We start from the raw sequence: 21474 nt of genomic DNA on the forward strand, positions 1-21474 counted from the left end.
GTGACTCGTTGCCCAAGTATGTACCCATTTTCCCTCTAATCGTTGTCTATGCATGTCTCGATTTTTATGTGTGCATGATCGTTTAGGATATTCATTGATTTACTCATCAATTGCCACGATCGCTTCATTTTATTAGTAGAGACCCGACTTTAGGGACTTAGAGGGGTGCTACGGTCTCTACCGCACCTTCCCGATAAGTAACTTGACCCCCGAACCCGATCCGGTTTTTCACAGACCACTTTTTCCAAAATAAAGAGTCACACTTAGGGTTTTTCTTTCTTATTTTGTTTACCTTTTTAAAAATAAAACAAAAATAAGTGGTGACGCCAAGTCATTTTCTTAATTAATAAATCATTTTTCAAAATAAAAATCGAGCTCGCCATCGAGTGGGAAATGCATTGAGCCGAAATGCGGGGTCCACAATATATTTTAATTAAATAATAATTTTAAAATATTTTTTTTAATAAATTTTTTATTATTATTAAAAATTCAAAAAATTGTTTTTAATAGAATTTGAAATTTTTTTTTAATAATAATTGTCCAAAATTGTTTTGTAAATAAAGTTGTCCCAAAAATTATTTTTTAATTAAAAATTCTTTTGCAAATAAAATTGTATTTTTTTTTTTAATAATTTGTATAAGTCACTTTTCTTAAATGAAACCAAATTGAAATACTTTTTTTTTTAAAATAAAATTGTAAAAATTCATTATTTTTTAGTAAAAGCAAGTAAAAATAATTTTTGTTGTCAAATTAAAATTTTGTAATAAATTCTTTTGGTACAATAAGTGTAAATAACTTCTTTTTTTAAAAAAAATAAATACAATTGAAATTGAATCAAATCATTTATAGAAAATATTTTGTAAATAAATAAATTGAAGTCACTCATTCAAAATTTGTTTTTAATAAAATCCTTTGAAATTTTTGGAAAACTATTTTTTTAGATATTTTTTAATTAGTTCAATAAATCAATTTGTCATTTATTTTGTACATTCTTGTAATTTTATTTTGTTATCACTTTTGTGTATATTGATTTATGTTATTAATTTTGGTATTCATGATTAATTAGTTAATTGCCACAATTACTTCAATTTGTTTAGTAGAGACCGTATGTATACGAGTTTAGAAGGGTGCTACAGCTCACCACCGTACCTTCCCAATAGGTAACCTAACCCCCGAACTCAGACTCGATTTTTCACAGACCTGTTTTTCATTCTGGGTCACACTTAGAGTTTTTCTTTCTTATTTTGTTTTTCCTTTTTAAAAAAATAATAATAAGTGGTGACTCCAAGTTTTTTTCTAAAAATAAAATTTTCACCAAATAAATAAAAAGTGAATTGCGCCATTGAGTGAGAATGCATCGAGCAAAATGTAGGTCCATAATATATTTACCAAACTATGTCATTAAGACCTTAGCTACCAAACTTAACAAATAGGAAATAAAATTAAATTTAATCATGTTTGAATTTTTTATAAACTAAATGAAATATATATTTTTACTATTTTATCTTTATAAACATAATTTCATTGTTATCAGTAAAGATTAAAAAAATCATATTTAAATGAAATTAAAAATAAACAAAAATTATTTTTGCAACATTTCTATTTTTTAAAATCACTAATTTAAATTATGAAATTAGTTTTAAAATTATGTATATATATATATATATATATATAGTTTTGAAGATTTCATGATATTTATCTTATTACTTTTAAAAATTTTCTTTAATAAGAAAATATTTCTTTTAATGGTTTTAAATATTTAAATCTTTATTTTAAAATATTTAGGATTAGTGTGAGGAACAATTAGGTAATTTTGGAATAGAGAAATTTTGAATATCTTGAAGTGCATGTGTGACTATTTACATTATTTCTGAAATAATATGAGAAATAATAAACACTTTGTATCTAATTTGCAAGTTAAACTCTTTTTTAGCTATTTTAATTATTTAGGATTTTATTTTTTTGCTAATAATCTACTTATTTGGTTATCTTTAGGAAAGAATGCATATGATATTTTATCTGGAAGGACAATTTTTATTGATTAATACATTAGTTATATAAAATTTAGAAAAAGAAATTAAAATTTATATACAATGAATATGGGGTTAATTTCATAAAATAAATCATTTTATTAGATTCAATACTTAAAATTGAAATGATATCAAATGTTTTTACTTTTATTAATTCAACTTTGATAATATGTAGCTCTTAATTTTTGAGTTTTATCAAACACTCCCTTAGTATTTGTATAAGTAACCTATTATTCTCTCATTTCTTAAATTATATCCCGACCCTACTTGGCCACCATCAATATAATGTATTCAAGACAATGATCCCAAACAAGGCTCCCCATTCATATATGGAACCCTTGTAACACATGAAATACCAAAAATGCCCTTAAGGCAAATTTTACATGTTTGTTGTAAACCTTCCTATTTTGACTCTAAACCATTCATGAGTTACCTCTATTAATCTTTGAACCATTTTTCATTGTCAATCATTTTTCCAAAACCAAAAGTATAAGTATGCACAAGGTCCATGAGAAACCTTCATCCTACCGTTATTACATTGAATTTTCACTTAGATTTTTTTAGAACATTCCTTAATTTTTATCTTTCATCGTAGGTATACGATGCATCTATCGATTGACCAAAGTTGTAATTGTTCCTAACAAAAGAATATTCTCTGGAACTATATTGTCGTATTCATAAGAATATGACTCATATCCGTGTTCTTATGAATATGATCTAATGGTCATGTTCTCAAGAACACAGTTACTATTAGGTTAACTTGTATTTGTATCCGTGTTCTTATGAATACGATCTAATGGTCGTGTTCTCATGAGCATGAACTCTTGATCGTGTTCTTGTAACTTATCGGTCGAGTTCTCAAGAACATGGTTTCTATTAGGTCAACTTGTATTTGTATCCCAAGCCGGCTATCCTATGACTCATTGTATTCACTATGGTGCCCACTTCACCTACTACTTGGCTCCTAATCAAAGATAACAATGTTCCGATCAATACTCATTGTTTCTTTGATGTTAATAAACTTAGAGCATAACTTAGTGCAAAGTCATGGTTGCACTACAAAATATAGAAAACAGTATACTAAGACCACCTAATATTTGAAAAAGTTTGGATAGACACTTTTAGCACTCGGGTCAAGCTTAAGTTGAATTTTATCAACCCAAACCCTGGTTGGACTTGGGTAGAGGATTTGAATAACTCAATCCTAATACAAACCCGATTTAGTATCTTATAATATTTCATAATTTATATTATTATATGTGATTATATTTAATTTATATACTTTCAAATAGTTTTTTATTTTTATGATCTCAAAATGATGTGTTATTTAATATTTAAGTTTTAATATAAATGTATTAAAAATAAAGTTAAAAAAGGTAATTATAAGTGGGTTTAATCCATACTATCTTGCAATCTGATTCTAACCCAACCAACCCAAACTTAAAAAATAGGAATTAAAAGTCAAATTGAAATGGGATGGATTACATTTGAGTTAGGCATCTTGGTTAAATGTCAAGTTGGGTTAAAATTTAGTCATCTGTCTTTTAATTCAAGTTAGAGGTAAACCCAAGTCAACACCCTAATATTGAAAAGTACATTTTACATGCATATCTGAAAAAAATTGAGTGTGGGTGGAAATGGGCGAGTGCTGGTTTGTATTGGTGGAAGAAAAAGAAAATCTGATCGAAGATGGAGGAGGTTGATTATCATAAAATTAAGCTCGTCTAAGCGCACGCGCGCACACACCACACCACGATGCCGCTGGGCATGGAGGTGGAGCAAATCCATCCTCATTTCATCAAATACCTCTGCTCCTCTGATTTTTAACATTTGGAACACTAAACCTGCCTTTCAAGGCACTCCCTCATTAAGTAACTGAGATTGCTACACTTAGAAGCCATTTCTGAAATAATAGGTTGTCTCCATCATTTTCCCCTTAAGAAGAACCTTCCTTTTTATGGAGGACATCTACACAATTTCTTTTAGGAATGTGTAGGGTTTCAAAAGTAGGATTCGGACATCCATTCAGAACTCAGGATTCAGTTTTTCTCAAATGCTACCCCTGCACGAATGATATATGATAGCATCAAATTCCTGCACATTATTTAACAATTTGCATTTTTCAAACACCAAAAGGCAGAATACTTTTGAAAGCCAGCTGCACACAACTGCTCATCTTTCAATCCACTTCCCTGGGGTAAGTTTGTATTGTAGCCAATGCTCTTCTCAATTTCAGTCCTCCCTATATCACAGTAAGAGCAAGTTGTGCAGGGGGGTCAACTCATTAAGTTCCCATTGAAATGGGATCCACACAAGGAAAATGCATTAGGAGCATCCCGATTTCAGCACATTTTCCAACCATTAGACCCACCATTGCTTAAATTTCTTTCCCTAAAAGATTTATTATCTAAATATAGATTTGAATTATACAAGCAGAAAGGGCCAAATGTTTAGCTTTTCTTATCAAGAATAATAAGATGATAGGGATTACTACAAACTCAGAAAGATCATATAACTAATCATACTTTGTTCATTTTGTTTCTATAGATGTAACCAGGAACTTGCAGTTTGGATGTGGAGGTTTCTTCGCAATTCCGTCACAGAACACCGCCGCCACTCTTACAATCCTCTTCAAAACAAGTGGCCATGTTTGAGATTGGAAGCAATCCCCCATTACATAATGCAGGATAGTCTAGCCATAGAAGGTTACCAATTCCCCATTCAAGTTCTCCAAGTAGTCGGATTAAGCATTAAAGTTAGTTCAGGCTCCTACATAAAACTGAGCCCACCCAGTAGCATTGATCTTTTCATCAAGCCTCCCCGAGCCCCCAAAATCATCACGTCACAGGGGACCAAACCAACCAATTTGCCAATATGAATGGAAATAAAAAAATGAAGTTCCAACAACACAACCCCCAAGAAATTAACAGGGCATGAAATCAATCCAGGTATTCTAGGTCGAATAAAATCGCAATGGCAGCTCTACTCTACGACAAACACACACACGTATAGAGAGTAATCAATTGTCATTAACTAAAAGTGTTCAACCAATATGGATGAGCTAAGTAGGATCTATGATGGAATATACAAAAAATCACCCAAAGGTAGAAAGAAAAAGGGAAATGATTAATATGGTAAAGTAAACAAGTAAACAAATAAACAAATGGAAAGATCCATTTCATTTACAGATGAAGAGTATCATACCCACCGCTGTCCAAGAGAGTTCTGAAGAACCAACCTCAATCGACGAGCGAACACATCTAGCTCTGCCACCCGTTGTTGCCGCCACTTGTTTTCAAAATCCATAGCATTTCCCGGAGCTGACTTACTATCTGGACAAAGAATCCCTCGGCGGACAAGGACCATACTGACCTCTTTAAGAGACTGATCAAACACATCGATAACAGTTTTGGCAGCAAGCCCACCAATCCCACCAGTGTCACCTGATTCCTTTTCTTGCGTGCCAAGATTTGGAGACTCCAAATTCACAACATCCACATCAACAATGCCATCAACCTTATCAACTTTAGCATTATCACCATTATCATCACCATCATCAGTGGAATCCAAGATGTAATCCTCATTCCAATTGGAAAGATGAGTTTGATGAGAAGCCGAATTCAATGGCAATGTAGGTGAAAAGCTAACCTTCACTCCAACCAATGTAGATTTACTCTTTTTGCCACAAATGTTACTCAAATTGTTATTAAATGGAGAGGCAGAAGAGTAGTCAGGGTGCCACAGCCTCTTCGAGAGGTCAAATAACGCGCGATCGTGAGGTGATAGCTGCGCCGGGTGGAGGCCGCGGGCGAGGCGGGCCGAGATGACCCGGAACTTCTTGCGCAGGCGGCGAAGCTTCTCGGAGAGCTGAGATTTGGAGTAGGGCTGGGACATAGTCTGGGAGAAGCGAGCATAGAAAATGTGGAGATCTCTGGGGAAGGAAAGGTCTTGGGAGGAACAATCGAGGAGGCCTCGCAGGAAGCGAATCTCGTCGGGCTCCGTCCATATACGGTGGAACTTGAAGGGCAGTGTCTTGGTGTTGCCGGAGTCGTCAGGGTCGTCGTCTGCGGTGGATTCTGTTTTGGGGATGAGATTAGGGTTAGGGTTAGGGCTAGGAGTGGAGGAGGAGGGGTGAGGGGTTTTGCGTTTGATGGGGAGTTTGCGAGCAGAGGCTTTGGGAGAGAAGTGCGGGGTTGCGAGTTGGGGTTGGGGTGGGGTTGGGGTGGAGTCCATGATGAATGGGTTTGAGGAGGGGCTCTGGCCGTGGCTGTGTGCGTAATTTGGTGGTGTGAGACGGTTCGTCTACTGTGTGTCTCTTGATCAAAATTTATTTTGGTTAGGGTTAGGGTTAGGGGATTTATGAAAACACTTGATGACAAAATTATAATAAAAAAATAAAAAGGGAAAAATCATCTCCCCTAAAATTTTTGTTCCGTTACTCTTCTTTCCTTTTTATAAAATAAAGGTTTAACAAATGATACTTTTCACCAAAAAAAAATAAAAATTAAGTTCAATGTACATCACTACACTTCTTACCTTTTTTTTTTATATTAAAAAAACAAGTTTTTTTTTTTTTTTAAATAAAGGAAGACACCAATAAGATGTTTTTGAACATTTTTTTAACAAGGGTGAAAATCTTTTTATAAAATATTAGAAAACTAGCCCTTATATTTAAGGTCAAATATAACCCTTATAATTATTATTATAAAGGTTATTTGATTAAAAGGGGGGTTAGGAACCTAATTTTGGAAATCTAACTTTTATTATATTTTTTTATCATATTTTGACAAAAATATCATTATTCTTTTCTTATAAAAATAACTATTTCTTTTAAAATCTATATGTAAATACTTGAAATAATTAAAAATATTTATATCAAAAATGAGTTATTCTTCAAGTAAAAACATAAAAAAGGTTAAATTTACAAATATAAGAATTATTTCATCCCTTTTAACCAATTAATTCTTATTATAACACTTAAGTCGTACCAAGTTGTTCTATTAATAGATTGTTATATACAATTGACATATAGAAAATCAATTCATTTTAGCAATTTAATCATAAACATATTACAAATTTTATTACATTATTTTAAAATAAAAGCAAGGAAAAGAAAATGAAAAAGAATAAGGAAAAACCTAAGTTATTATTTTTCATCTAAGTGTTTATTGGTAAAACTTAATACTTATTACTTAAGGACTTAAGTTGATTTTAAGATAAATTATTCTTAAGTTGTTAGTTTAAAATTTATTACTTATTTTTATTTTAAGTATTAATATTATTTTGATAAAGTCAACTTAAAATTTATTATAAATCATTAAATTGATACATTCATATCCTTCCATGTTCATCACATTTTTAGCTGAATAAACAAAAACATTTCATATATTCATCCCTAAGGGTTATGAGATGAATAAAATAACCTAACAAAGATGAGTTTGTGCATCCTAAAATAGTTCTAGCGTGCTAAATCCTATCCCTACCCTAGATCACTTAGGTGAATACAAACCATTCCCAGGATTCTCTAATTCTAATTAGCAGAAGTATATGAACACAAAAACCTAGAGATAAGTACTTTACTTACGATATGGATGTTCACAAATCCAATCCAATTGGTGAAGAGGTGATGCAAATCTTGAAAACCAAAAGATCTTCTACCTAATGAATTTCCTTTCTAGGTTTTCGACATTGGAGGTGTTGGAAGCCTCATAGAGGGATGGTGACTAGGGCTCTACTCTCTTTGAAGTGAATAAGAAGACTAAATTGAAACCAAACCCCTAGGTGGGTTTATATAAGCTTTCAATAGGCTTAAGTGACTCGAGTTTATCTTGAGTTTAGGTCGCTTAATCCAGTCTATTTGGTTTATAATTGATGTAGCTTTATTGGACACTAATTAATTAATTAGCCTAATCCAAAAATATTATTTATAAGATATAGTGCAACCATGCATTTTTATCAAAATACCCTTATGCACATATATGAATAAATAACTCATATATCCCTCAAGTAATGTGCCAATTAGGAATATAAGCTCCAATAGGGACCATTGGGACCTATAGTAAAATACTAGCTTCCAAAGAATCAAATTTTAAAGTTGACTCAGCATCCTATTGTAAAGAGTCAACTACACTTTATTATCATATGATATTAAATTAAGACAAAAAAACACGGTGTTAGCCCAAGGGTTTTCCTAATCATGTTTTGATGATAAAAAACCATAGTTAAGTTGCTAATTATTTTGAATTAAAAGAATTTCGGATTTTAGTTTGGAAATTCAACAGGATATTTGATAAATTCATCAAAAGACCCAATGGATACAAGATCGATACATATAGAAGACCTTTTAATCTTAGGAAACATATGTAAGATGAATACATGAGTGCACTTATGATTTTCATATATTTTCATACATCTTTAAAAAATTCGATTTATACATTAAAGTTAAATTTTCATTAAAACCCAAGTTTTCTTGTACAAACCTTAGGCAAATCGTTTTAAATTTGTCTTATTAATACTCCTAAAGGCCTTGTCAAAGTGTTAGAAGTGAATGAAATAGAAAAAAAATAGGTTTTCGGACCAAAATAGGTAAATCAGTCAAGGGACTAGTCAAACGACTCAACTGGTCAGGGTACCGATTGATCGGTTAAGCTTTCTTAGTTGAGGACTAGTCAAGGGATGCAAAAATCTTCTCTTTCTTCTAGTAGCTATGCATTCCTTATTGATGGGTAGGTCTTCCTGGTCGAGGTTTGGTCAAGGCCCAATCGAGGCCCAACAGTTACCTGTTATGCATTTATTGCCCAATGGCTAGTCAATCGGTTAATCCTCAGCTCGACCAATCGAGGTTACTTTTTGGCATTTTTTTTCTCCTAAGGCTAGAAACCTATAAATTGAGAGTTCTATTTGATTTATGAGTATGAGAACACTTACATTCAAATGTTTAACTACCTATTCTTCTCTTAAAAGGGCTCATTCTCTCCTTAGTGCATTAAATCCTTACTTGCATATTCTTTAAGTGCACCCTTGTCATTCTTCTTAGTATTCCGGTTGTATTTGAGTCTTTATTGAGCTAGGTCGAGAGTTTCCTTCATTGTTTTTAAGTGAGATTGTGTGAATAGAAAGCTTCAAGTTGGTGAATACTTGAAGGATTGTATAAAAGCTCATTAGAGCCAAAATCCAAGTGTAAAGACATTAGAAACTTGGTTGACCTCAAAGATAGTGGAACCCACATTCAGTTAGGAGCTTAAGGAGAATGGATGTAAGCAAGGGGTGTCAAACCACTATAAAATCTGTATTTGTTTTCTCTAACCCTATCTCTTTATATTTATGCTTCTTTTGCTTGAATTTTTTATGTTTGAAAAAAGATTTTTTAAAAACCCAATTTAGCCCTCTACCTATTTAGACTTATGGGATGTCAATAAAGATGTCCCGACTATTCCTTCAAAACTTGTTGATGAGGTCATGGTTCCAAAACCCAAACAAGAATAGGATGAACATGATGAAGAAATGTTCAATTGAATGTTAGAACTCTTTATACTTTTACAATTTTTATTTTAAAAAATATCAACTTAATCTTTATTTAGGGAAAAAATGATTTTACAAAGAAAAGGTTTTCACGAGTTTCCTAACAAAATGAAGATTTCTATTCAATTTTATGAAGATGATTTTTCATAACTTTTATTTACAAAAATATTTTTAATTCAATTTTTTATATTAAAATATTTTTATAACTTTTATTTATGAAAATTATTTCCAAATCAAATTTTCATTTTTAAAAAAGATATTTATTTTGAATTTTTTTAAAAACATTTCTATTTAATAGGATTTTGTGTTTTTCTTCTTAAAAAGAAATTTTACAAAATTATATACAAAATACTCCAATCCTCTTTTTCATTTACTAGAAATGATTTTTTATTCAATTTTATAAAGAAGATTTTATTCTTGTTTAGTTTAAGGAAAAAAATTTCAATTTTATATTAAAACTTTGCAAACTATAAATTTGTTAAAAAATTATGAATTTGTTATTTTTAACAAAAGGGGTTTTAACAATATTTAGAGAAAACAATAAAAAAGAACTTTATCCTTATTTTTATTAAAAAAAAAAAAGGAGTTTTTCAATTTTATTAAAAAAAAAAAAGATGATTTTGTAACTTTAAAAGAAGTTTCAACCAAGTTAATGGAGATATCATGTATGCATTAAAAGAGAAAAACTTGTTTCTCTCCATAGAAGAATAGGGAACGTACCACATGATTTTTAATAGAGAATAAGGAAAGGATACACAGATTTTTGGAGCGGGCTACATTGGGGAGAAGGACACTATCATCAGTTTTGGGGATCTCCACCAACACACCAAGGGAATGCATATAGAAAGCAACAAAGCACGCAGCATGGGGACTGTAGCACACTTGGAGATCTTTTGGGAACACACATCATTGGAGGAATTCAGCCCACACGCAGCAGATTGGCAGTCTCCAACACTTACATGCACATGCCATGCCGCCTCGAAGGATTTCCACTACGGGTGCCATTCACGGCTGCACCTATTTTAAATACAATCACCATGCTGCAACATGTATTTTTTAGGCTACCTGGATGCACTTTCCACGGGCCGCAACTTGCAAAATTTGCCCATAGCCACACTTAGGTACTCTCCATCAGTTGCGGAGTGATGTACAAAAATTAGATAAGAGGGACACACACAATCCGAGGAAATCCATTCACGCCTACACACACCGTTTCGAAGAGGTAAGTTGTTTTCTTGTTTATTAGTTTTGCTTTTTTTTTTTTCTTTTTTTTTTTTTTTTAAATTAGGTTAGATTTAAAGTTTTTTTTTTATTCATTAGCTTTGATCCTTATTGTTAGTCCGATTTTTTTTTTATTATTATTAATTTTGATTCATCTTCTCTAATTTAGATTTTTTTTTTAATTTTTTTAGTTTATTAGTTTAATTAATTCCATGCAACAAAGTTTTTACTTTTAAATGAGTTTAATCCGTTTTAGTTAGTTTGGCAGCTTTTATTTTTTAATTTTTTAGTGCGTTGATTAAATGATTCCATGTGACAAAGTGTTTACTCTTAAACTTGTTTTGATTTTAGTTTAGTTTAGATGCATTAATATCTTTTTTAGTTTGTTAATTTAATTCATTTCTATATGATAATATTCTTATTTTCTAATTTGTTTATGTTAGTCCAAGGGTTCTCCTAATCTGGTTTTGATGATAATAAACCATGGTTAAGTGACTAATTGGTTTGAATAATAAAGAATCTCAGGTATAAATTTGGAAATTCATCAAAGAACCAAAGGGATACAAGATTGAGACTATTGGAAGACTTTTGATCATAGGAAACAAATGTAAGATAAATGCATGGGTGCACTTAGGATTTTCATACCTTTTCATGCATATTTGAAAACTCTGTTTATTCTTTAAAATTTTGATTTCATTAAAACCCGAGTTTTATCAAATGTACCTTAGGCAAAACATTTCAAAATTGGCATATTATTTTACTTAAAGACCTTGCCTAAGTGTTAGAAAAGAAAGGAATTGAAAAGGATAGGTTTTTGGGGCCAAAAGGCTGAACCGGTCGAGGCTCTGGCCAACCGGCTCAATCGGTTGGGGAACCGGTCGACCGGTTACCCTTGTCTGGTCGAGGTCCAATTGAGGAGTGCCAAAAACCTCTCTCTCATCTAGTAGCTTTCTCTTCCCGGTTGAGGTTCACCCTTCCCTGATCGATGTCTGGTCGAGGTCCAGTCGACCTCCGGTCGAGGCAACGGTAACCTGTCAAGCATTAAAAGCTCCAACGGCTAGTGAACCGGTCGACCCCCAACTTGACCAATCGAGGTTGCCTTTTGCTTTTCTTGGCTCTCGAGCTTAGAAATCTATAAATTGAGAACTCCACTTCATTTATTAAGTAGAGAACACTTGCAATCAATTGTCTACCCACCTGTTCTTGGCCTAAAAGCTCTCATTTCTTTCTTAGTACATTAAATCATCACTTGCATATCTTTTAGTGCACCCTTGTGAGTCATCCTAACTTTGTTTTGTATTTGACCTATCTTTGATCTAGGTTGAGGGATTCATTCTTGTAAAAACTGAGTGTTAAAGCCTTCAAGAAGTTTGAATCTTGAAGAGATTGTGTAAGAGCCCATTAGAGCCGAAATCCAAGTATAAGAAGATTGGAAGCTTGGTTGAAGCTTCAAGTTAATGGAACCCTCACTCGGTTAGGAGATTGAGGAGAGTGGACGTAGGCAAGAAAGTGTCGAACCACTATAAAATCTGAGTTTGAATTCTCTAACTCTATCTCTTTATTTTTTATTATATTGTGTTTGAACTTGTTGTGTTGAAAAAGTATTTAAAAAACTCAATTCACCCCTCTCTCTTGAGTGTTTTTCTTAATTAAGCATAATCTTTATTTTCTCAGTTTATATTTAATTTGATTCCTTTTAGTTGGGTTTAAATGTTTCTATAATTTTAATGGATTTTAGGTGATGAATTCTTATTTTTGATTTTTTTTTCTAATTTAGTTTGATTCTTTTAGTCAATTAAGAAGTTATTATAATTTTATTTATCTAGTTTGATTGATATTTTGGTCTTAAAAATATTAAATTTAAATTCATGATTCATCCTATTTTAGTCAACTAATGTGGGTTTAATTGAATCCCCATTATTTCCTTTAATTTTAGTGCCTGATTGATTCTATCTAATTTATGTATTCCAAAATCTAAGTTAAACAATTTATATAATCACAGGTTATTGTTTCATGTTTTTAAGATTGGTAATTCTTAGCTTTTGATACATCTTGTTTAGTCTATGTACTTATAAAATTCTAATGGTTAATTCTTGATTGTTATCATATTATTCTATTTTATCAAAAAATGCTTTGCTTATTGCTTTGGTGAAACCCTCTATAAAAATCATTTTCCAAAAAAACCTTCTATCGTTAGCCTATTCAATTAATTGCACATTGAAAAGAAAATTTGATTTGACCTATTTATGATATTTTTAAAAATTTTCTAGTGATTGTATGATATTGTAGACATCTTGAACATGAATTTAGAATTTTTTTTGAATTAAAAAAGTAATTCTAAAATGGAAGATATAAATGAGTCTTTTGGGGGTTCTGTTTTCACCTGGTTATGGACACTCAATTGTTTTTTAAAAATAAATTATTAGGTGACTTTATGAATTTGATTTGATATTTTTGTTGATTCTAGACTTCTTGAAATTGATTTTAGACACATAAAATATTGAAAATAGTTTTCCCTATTGAAAGTTATAATTTTTCCTTTCTACACTCACTACATTGCCCTAATTTTGAACAAAGAGACTATTTTATTGTTTCTAAAGTTGATCTATGTGTCATTTGACTTTTTCTTTGTTTTTCTTGTAAAATAGACATTCTATACATGTTTCATGATTTTTTAGCACTTCTATGTTTGTTTAAAACAACAGTTTATGCATGCTATTAAATTTTGCCTTGGTTTGAACCTTTTAGGATTTTTTTTTGTAAACTAGAATCAATTGGAGCTTTATTAATTGTTTGGCCTTTTGGATGATAATCTAGACATATAGAAGAGGTTCCCTGATTTTTTATTTTATTTTTTGTAATAAAATTCATATTCTAAATAATTTTTTAGGATTTATGCTACAAACCTTCCTATTCTAATTGCATGCTGCAATTTTTGTATAATGTTTGCTTTGTTATTTCATTTAGTGTCGTTTGGCATATCTTGACTTGGTTTTAGCTTCCATTCTCTAATTTAGACATAATGAGGATGTTGGTCGATTTTTTTCCATGACAAAATATTGCTTTTAGATAATTGTTTAGGATTTTTCAAGTGAATGCAATTGTTCTGCCCTTTGCTGCATGTTTTTGTCTTAGTTATCGTCACACCTTGGATTTTAGACTTACTAATTAATACTCAAATACGAAATTAGTGCTTCCAAAACTGGGAAGACAAAAATTTAAATATTGAGTGATTTTATGCAAAATGAGGATGTGGAAACCTCTAATAAAGAAGTATACATCCTGTAATAAACTTTGTAACCATTAATTAACAAAATATGATTTTTTTCATAAAAGAAAACATGTACCACATTACTTTATACATACCAAAACCCCATGGTTCACTAAGAGTAGCCTATACTATAAGTGTACAAAAACAAATATAAATTACATCATTCCTTCAAAAATGATTTAGAGTGCATTTGATAGTGCTTCTAGAAAACGTTTCTAACCTTTTTGATACTTGAATTATAAAAAAAATTTAAGTGTTAAAAGTATTAGAAACACTTCTTAAAATTACTATCAAATGAGCTTTTTATTTTTGTATGATACAAAGGCAAAACCTCAAAACACTTTCAACACAAACAAAACACCATTCAATCAACATGCAAGCAATGCTCAAGCATTAACCCAATTGATGTCTTCTGACCTGCATCTAAAGGTGGAAGGCATAGGGTGAGTTCACAACTCAGTAGGAAAGTTTATAACCATCATATGCATATTCTTAAAAACTTTGAATTCAACATATAATAGCATGCATGATAAACGGTTTTATAACTACTAACACATATGCAATAATGTCAAACATGTATGCATGTTGTTGATGGTTTCATTTCTGCTTTGTCTCATCTATCATCTCATACCTGATAAGTTGCTAACCCCCACCAATGTACATATCAAATATCAATGCTCCAAAAGATACTCAGTCATAATAATGACTATTATGGGACTATTACCCAAGGGTAACTCATATCGTGTGTCTTCTAGGACTCATACCTCAAGGCATGACCAACCTCGTATCTTTTGGGACTACAACCCAAGGGCAAGACTAACCCCGTGTCTTTAGGGACTAAAACCCAAGGGCAGGACCAACCTCATATATTCACATCGAAGTGTCTTTCTTGAGGACTTTAAGGACTTTCACTCAAAGACCCATGGTCCCACATAAACAATATATCGAAAGATAGTGTCTGTAACTTCAGATAAACACTTCCCACATATCAATCTATTCTCTAGATATTATCTGCCATTATTCCATATTGTTATTGCAATGCAACCATACCATGAACCATTTCCTCAATACTGAACCCATGAATCGTCATACCAATACATATCCAAAAATCATTGTATCATTTTAATACAATAAACTGAGAACACCATGGCACATTAAAACACTGCATGATATCATAGTAATGACATGAAAATTTCAATAAATACTTCAAGAATTGAAAGCAAGATACACAATGGAATAGTATAAAATTCCCTATCTTACACCAACTTCTCTTTTGCAATCCTTTTATGTGGACACCCTCAGCTATTATAAGGAATTGAAATTAAACAATATAGTTTAGGTTTTCTGGTCATACTTAAAGCTTGACATTCTTCCCTTATTGTTAATTTTAATAATTTGATGTTGATAACTTAAATTTTCTTATTCTCTAATCATCATGCCTACATGTTTACAAATCTAATTTAAGGTGAATTGAACAATCTTTGCTATGCATACTAATATTTCCCAATTAATTAGCATACACTACTTATTCTGATTTTTCTTAGATCTAATCCATTAGTAGCTCCAAGTATTCAAATAAACCTAATTAATTGCAAGATTCATTAATATAATTTTTTTCAATTAAAGCAAACTAAACTAACAAGCATGTTGAATCTTCCATCAAGAGATATTTAAATCAAAATACTTAAAACCCTAATTAACCTTGATTTATAATTAAAATATGTTTATACCTAATTAAACTCAACTTTTAAACAAACTTTACCGTTAATTTGCTTCAAAAGATCATTTGGAACCCAAATATACCAAAATCACTAAATTTATCTTCTTCTTTACCTTGATTCTTCACTTTCTCTTTCTAGCTCATCTCTCTAAACCCACCAACTTGCTATAGAGACATGGTTGGAAATGGGAGTGGGCAACCCTTATAAAAGGGTCCCTAAGTTGGCATGCATGAGGTGGCTGGCCCTAAGGTTGCCACTAACCTCAAGTTTCCCATATTTGAGGTTTTGTCCCTTTAGTTATGAGTTTTTATGCCCTTAATTGCTCATTTGTCCCTTAGGTTTTCATAATTCTAATTAACCCTTAAGAACTTGATAAGCATGCTTAAGTCGTTAACTAACCACACTTAACCTTAATCAAAATTTAATTCATAATTAAATAAGATTAGTGTTAAACTAGTTTTAATCTTTAATTAAGCACGTTTAAGGTTAAGTACTAAGATAATCATTATTACTATTTAATTCATTACTACTAGGTATTACAGTTACTAATTTTGATACTTATAGCTATCTTGAGCATTCATTTAGATTTAATAATAAGCTTGTATTCATGTCCTAGGTGATAGATGATATTCCTTTAGATTTTTGTCTTTTTCTAGTTATACGTATGTCATATATATTATTATTTTGTTTCATGGTTATTTGTTATCATGAATTGTTCTCGCCCTATTTCATTACATGTAAGCGCGTTGTAAGTTATGTATGTTATCGAGGTACGTCCCTCACACTTTTATCCCTTTAATTATGCAAATATGCAAACTTTGAGAGTGGAAATTCTTATATATGTCATTGCTTTGTATGCTTTGATTATTACTTGATTATTTAAACGAGAGGAAATGTGTGTTGTATGCTATTTTTGTTAAAATAACTTTTATGTTTTCATAAAGGTGCTTTGGATTGCAGCTCATGTATGCATATCTTCCTTTCTAGTATGATTGATTTCTTTGATATACTTGCTTGGATATGAATGTCATGTTGTTTGCCCTTAGACTTGATCACCTTTGCTTTCTTTGATATTTCTAATTTATTGATTAATTGTCATACTTCCCTCAACTTAGTTAGTAGAGGCTTGTTTTTAGGGTTTAGAAGGGTGCTACTTTTTTAAGGTACCTTTCCAATAGGTAACTTGATCCCTGAACTTAGACTCGAGTTTTTCAAAGACATGTTTTTTCAAAAGTTTAAGGAGTTATTTTTTTTAGGGTTTTAATTTCTTATTTTATTTTCCATTTTTTTAAAGATTAAAAATAAAAATAAGTGGCAACTACATTTTTTTTTTATAAAATATAGTTTTTCACCTTTAAAAATGCTCGCCGACGAATGAGGACACATGTGAAAAATGTGGGTCCACACATGTGAACCCACATTTTTCACGTGCATCAGGGTGACTCTTGCTTTTTATTGTGATTTTTTTTAAAAAAGATGGCGTTGCCACTTATTTTTTTTTATTTTTTTAAGGGAAACAAAATAAGCAATATAACCATAAGAGTGACTACTTATTTGAAAAAGCATGTCTTTGAAAACCCAAGTCTAATTTTGGGAGGTTAGGTTACCTATTGGGAAAATACCATAAGGTAGCACCCCTTTAAACTTAAAATAAAGGTTTCTACTAATTAAATTGAGGTAATTATAACAATTAATCAGTAAATTAGTGGGTACCAAAGAACAAAGACGACAATGGTGATAATAAACAAGGATATAGCAATAGAATACTCACATAAAGCATACCTATAAAATGAAATTAAATCAATAGGAAAGAAAGGTGCGTACCTTAAAAACAAATCAAGTGCTTTTATAAAATAATAAAAGTTAGTTAAACAATTGATAACAATATAAACAATCATGTTAAAATTTCACATCATACATAGCATGAATCAACTCTAATAAAAAATCAAAAGTAATAACAATGCATAGACAACAATGAATTTAACATACATAAATTCACAAAGTATACTCAATGAAACGTATAAAAATGACACAATGATGTAAAGAGATACATACTTGATGTGTGCAACATGCCCTCAGTATAGATCAAGTTTAAAGGAAATCACAATTATTTATAAGAAAAGAAAATTTATCTAAAATGAACAAGATACACCACAATAGGGCAAAAAAGTAGTATTCAAAAAATAAAACTGAATAAAATATTTAAAGATAATATTTTATCAAAATAAAAATTAGGCATCATTGTTAAAGTGTTTAAAATATTATTTAAGTGTCAAAATAATTTAATCAATCACCAATTATTTCATAGTAAATCAAATTTATCATCACTCTCCAGAGCATTCAACAACATGACAAGACAAAAGAGCATACAAAATAAATCTAAAAAAATACCTAGAGATAGAATTTCATCATGAAAAAAATTGGGTAACATTTTCATTATGTCTAGATTACAATCCAAAAGCTAAAACATTTAATTAGGTGTTTAACAATATCAAATTAATTAAGGACTCTTTATAGAATAATCAACACTAGTTAGAGTGGCGATACATGCAAAATAAATCCTTAAAAAAATCTAGAGATGGAATTGCACCATAAAAAATAAAATAAAAACATCTCCTATGTATTTAGATTACAACTCAAAAAGTCAAATCATAAAATAAAAAAATAAAAAAAGTTTCAAGATTTTCAAAAAGTTAAATCATAAAATAAAATAAAAGCCATTAATAATTTGAAAAGTTTTCTCTTGAAATTTTGGAGAAGCACATACCCAGAAACAAAATTTGGACTTCAAGCATTCAAACCGTACACGAATGCTTGCTGTTTCATAAGCATAAATTCCTCAACCATAAAACTAAATTTCTCAAAATAAACACACTAATTTCAATAATGCCCACACAAACATCCAAAACTAACTCAAACCCAGTACCATCGAGCATTAAAAAAGAAAAGGAAAAAGAAAACGACACCACATCAATTGTAGATATTCCCATAATTTAAAAATAAAAATAAAAAGAAAATTTAAGATCAACGATTTCTGAGAGATAATCAATCGACCCACAAACCTCCAAATTAACCAAACAAAAAAAAAAAAACATCTTCAATTAATTACTGTAGTTGGGTTTTTGTTTCATATATTAAAAATAAACAAATTTATTTCCTTCAAAATTTGGGAACATTTTTCCAAAAAAAAGGTTTCCAAGAAACAATACAAAAGATCAACAATTGAATCGAATCTCTGAAAGAAGCCCTTAATTTAAAGGAATTTATAGACATAAAGATGAAGTTTTGTACAGAGAGAAAGAAAGAATATATCATAATTAGGGTTAGGGTTTCGCCTAATGACGACAATGAAAATAGAGATTCAAAGCTAGATCTTTAGATAGAGAGGTTAGGGTTTCCCCATGTTCTTAAATCTATAGTGTCGACATAAGCAAATGAGAGATTAGGGTTCGTTTCTGAGTATTCTAGGGATTTTGGGGATATATGGGAAAATCATAGATATGATTTCATGGCATTTAGGTTGTTAGGATTTTGAGGAAGATCAGGGAGAGTTTACGGTTTTAGATTTGGGGGTCTTTAGCTTCAGTGTGAGTGGTGAGGAAGTCAAGAGAGAGATGTTTGAGAAATTTTAAATTATAATTATTATTATTATTTTTTAACCCTTCTGCTAGCTATACAACATGAATGTTGACATGGAGACTAGGTAAGGGTAAATTGGACACAAAAAAACGGGGTTTTTTAACTTCTACATCCACTTTAAAAAATAATTTTTAAAAAATGGTAGTTGAAAAAATATTGATAGATTTACGAAATCTTTTGCCACATTAAAAGTGTCTTTTGAAGAAACATCTTTCATAATTTTCAAATTCATGATATACGCTTAAAACAATTGAATTTAAACTAAAGGTATCTCTTGAAGAGAGATCTACAATTCAAAAAAATTGGATTTATACTAAAGGTGTCTTTTAAAGAGACATTTTCCACAATTCCACAAAATCCAATATATACTAAAGATGTCTCTCCAAGAGACATCTTCCACAATTTCATAAATTTTAATTTATACTACAAGTGTTTCTTGAATTTGATATTATCCTGAAGGTGTCACTTGAAGAGACACCTTATATAATTAAAAAAAAAAAAAAGGATTTATACTAAATGTGCCTTTTAAATAGACACCTTCCACAATTCTAGAAAATCAATATCTGCTAAAGGTGTCTCTCCAAGAGACACTTTCCATAATTTCACAAATTTTAATTTGTACTACAAGTGTCTCTTGAATTTGATTTTATATTGAACGTGTCTTTCAAGAGATACCTTCTACAATTCAAAAAAAAAATTGGATTTGTATTGAAGGTGTCTCTTTCCATAATTTCACAAATTTTAATTTATACTACAAGTGTCTTGAATTTGATTTTATATTGAAGATGTCTATTCAAGAGACACCTTCTAAACTTCCAAAAAAATTGGATTTATACTAAAGGTGTGGATTTTGTGGAATTGTGGAAGGTGTCTCTTGAAGATACACCTTTAGTATAAATCCTTTTTTTTTTTTTGAACTATATATATTGAATTTTGTGGAATTGTGGAAAATGTCTCTTGGAAAAATACCTTTAGGCCTTTAGTATAAATCCATTTTTTTTTTTGGAATTGTAAAAGGTCTCTTCAATAGACACCTTTAATATAAAATCAAATTCAAAAGACACTTGTCGCATATATTGGATTTTGTGAAATTGTGGAAGGACATCTTTAGTATAAATTCAATTTTTTTTGGAATTGTAGATGGTGTCTCTTCAAGAGACACCTTCAATATAAAGTCAAATTCAATAGACACGTGTAGCATATATTGAATTTGGTGAGATTGTGGAAGATGTCTCTTCAAGAGACACTTTTAGTATAAATCCAATTTTTTTGGAATTGTAGATGGTGTTTCTTTAAAAGATGCTTTCAATATAAAATCAAATTCAAGAAACACTTATAACATATATTGGATTTTGTGGAATTGTAGAAGGTGTCTCTTAAAGAGACACTCTTAGTATAAATCTAATTTTTTGGGAATTGTAAAAGGTGTCTCTTAAAGAGACACTTTTAATATAAAATCAAATTCAAGAGACACTTATAGTATATATTGGATTTTTCAGAATTGTGGAAGGTGTCTCTACACCTTTAGTATAAATTCATTTTTTTTGGAATTGAAGAAGGTGTCTGTTCATTCAAGAGACACCTTCAATATAAAATCAAATTTAAGAGCTGGGAAATGGGTTTACATTAGAAAAGTTAAAATATAAAATATTTTCTTCCACCTTAGCATCTACATGTCCAAAAGTGCCATAGAATTGGAATTATTTTCCAATCTACGGTATTTAAAACAATAATTTTAAAAAAAATATGTACATTTATCAAAAATCCCAAAAAAGACAATTAGCACAAAGTTCTAATATTTTTTCCCATTAGTAGGGGAATCTTGGGGTTTGAAAACCCATTTATTTTCAAATGACTTGCCCAAAACATAAGATTCCCATATGGGTTAAGGTATTTAACTTACGACACTCCAAATGGGATGAAATTTAGCAAGCGAAGTGAGGGTGGGTTGGACATGCCACATGGGCTTTCATGTACATGTCATGAATTAGAAATGGGCGTCCAATAGTAAAAGATTGGGCCGGCCCAGGTGAAGCCCATTATCATCTGAAGAGAGTGATAAACACAAATA

The 21474-nt window shown here is 30.7% G+C and overlaps 1 protein-coding gene across 1 annotated transcript; it reads right to left on the reverse strand.

Annotated features, from left to right (window-relative positions):
• Positions 1-5039: 5039 nt before the first annotated feature.
• Positions 5040-6363, reverse strand: LOC100853960 (probable transcription factor At5g28040). Its single transcript, XM_003633689.4, has one exon. It carries the CDS (start codon positions 6261-6263, stop codon positions 5229-5231), a length of 1035 nt encoding a protein of 344 aa, XP_003633737.1. The 5' UTR covers positions 6264-6363; the 3' UTR covers positions 5040-5228.
• Between the last annotated feature and the right edge of the window lie 15111 nt (positions 6364-21474).

The sequence above is a fragment of the Vitis vinifera genome, chromosome 14 (assembly GCF_030704535.1).
Source record: "Vitis vinifera cultivar Pinot Noir 40024 chromosome 14, ASM3070453v1".
NCBI lineage: Eukaryota > Viridiplantae > Streptophyta > Magnoliopsida > Vitales > Vitaceae > Vitis > Vitis vinifera.

What these genes read in the sequence shown, in the direction of transcription:
- LOC100853960 (XM_003633689.4), bottom strand. Translation starts at nt 6,263, where the DNA reads ATGGACTCCACCCCAACCCCACCCCAACCCCAACTCGCAACCCCGCAC.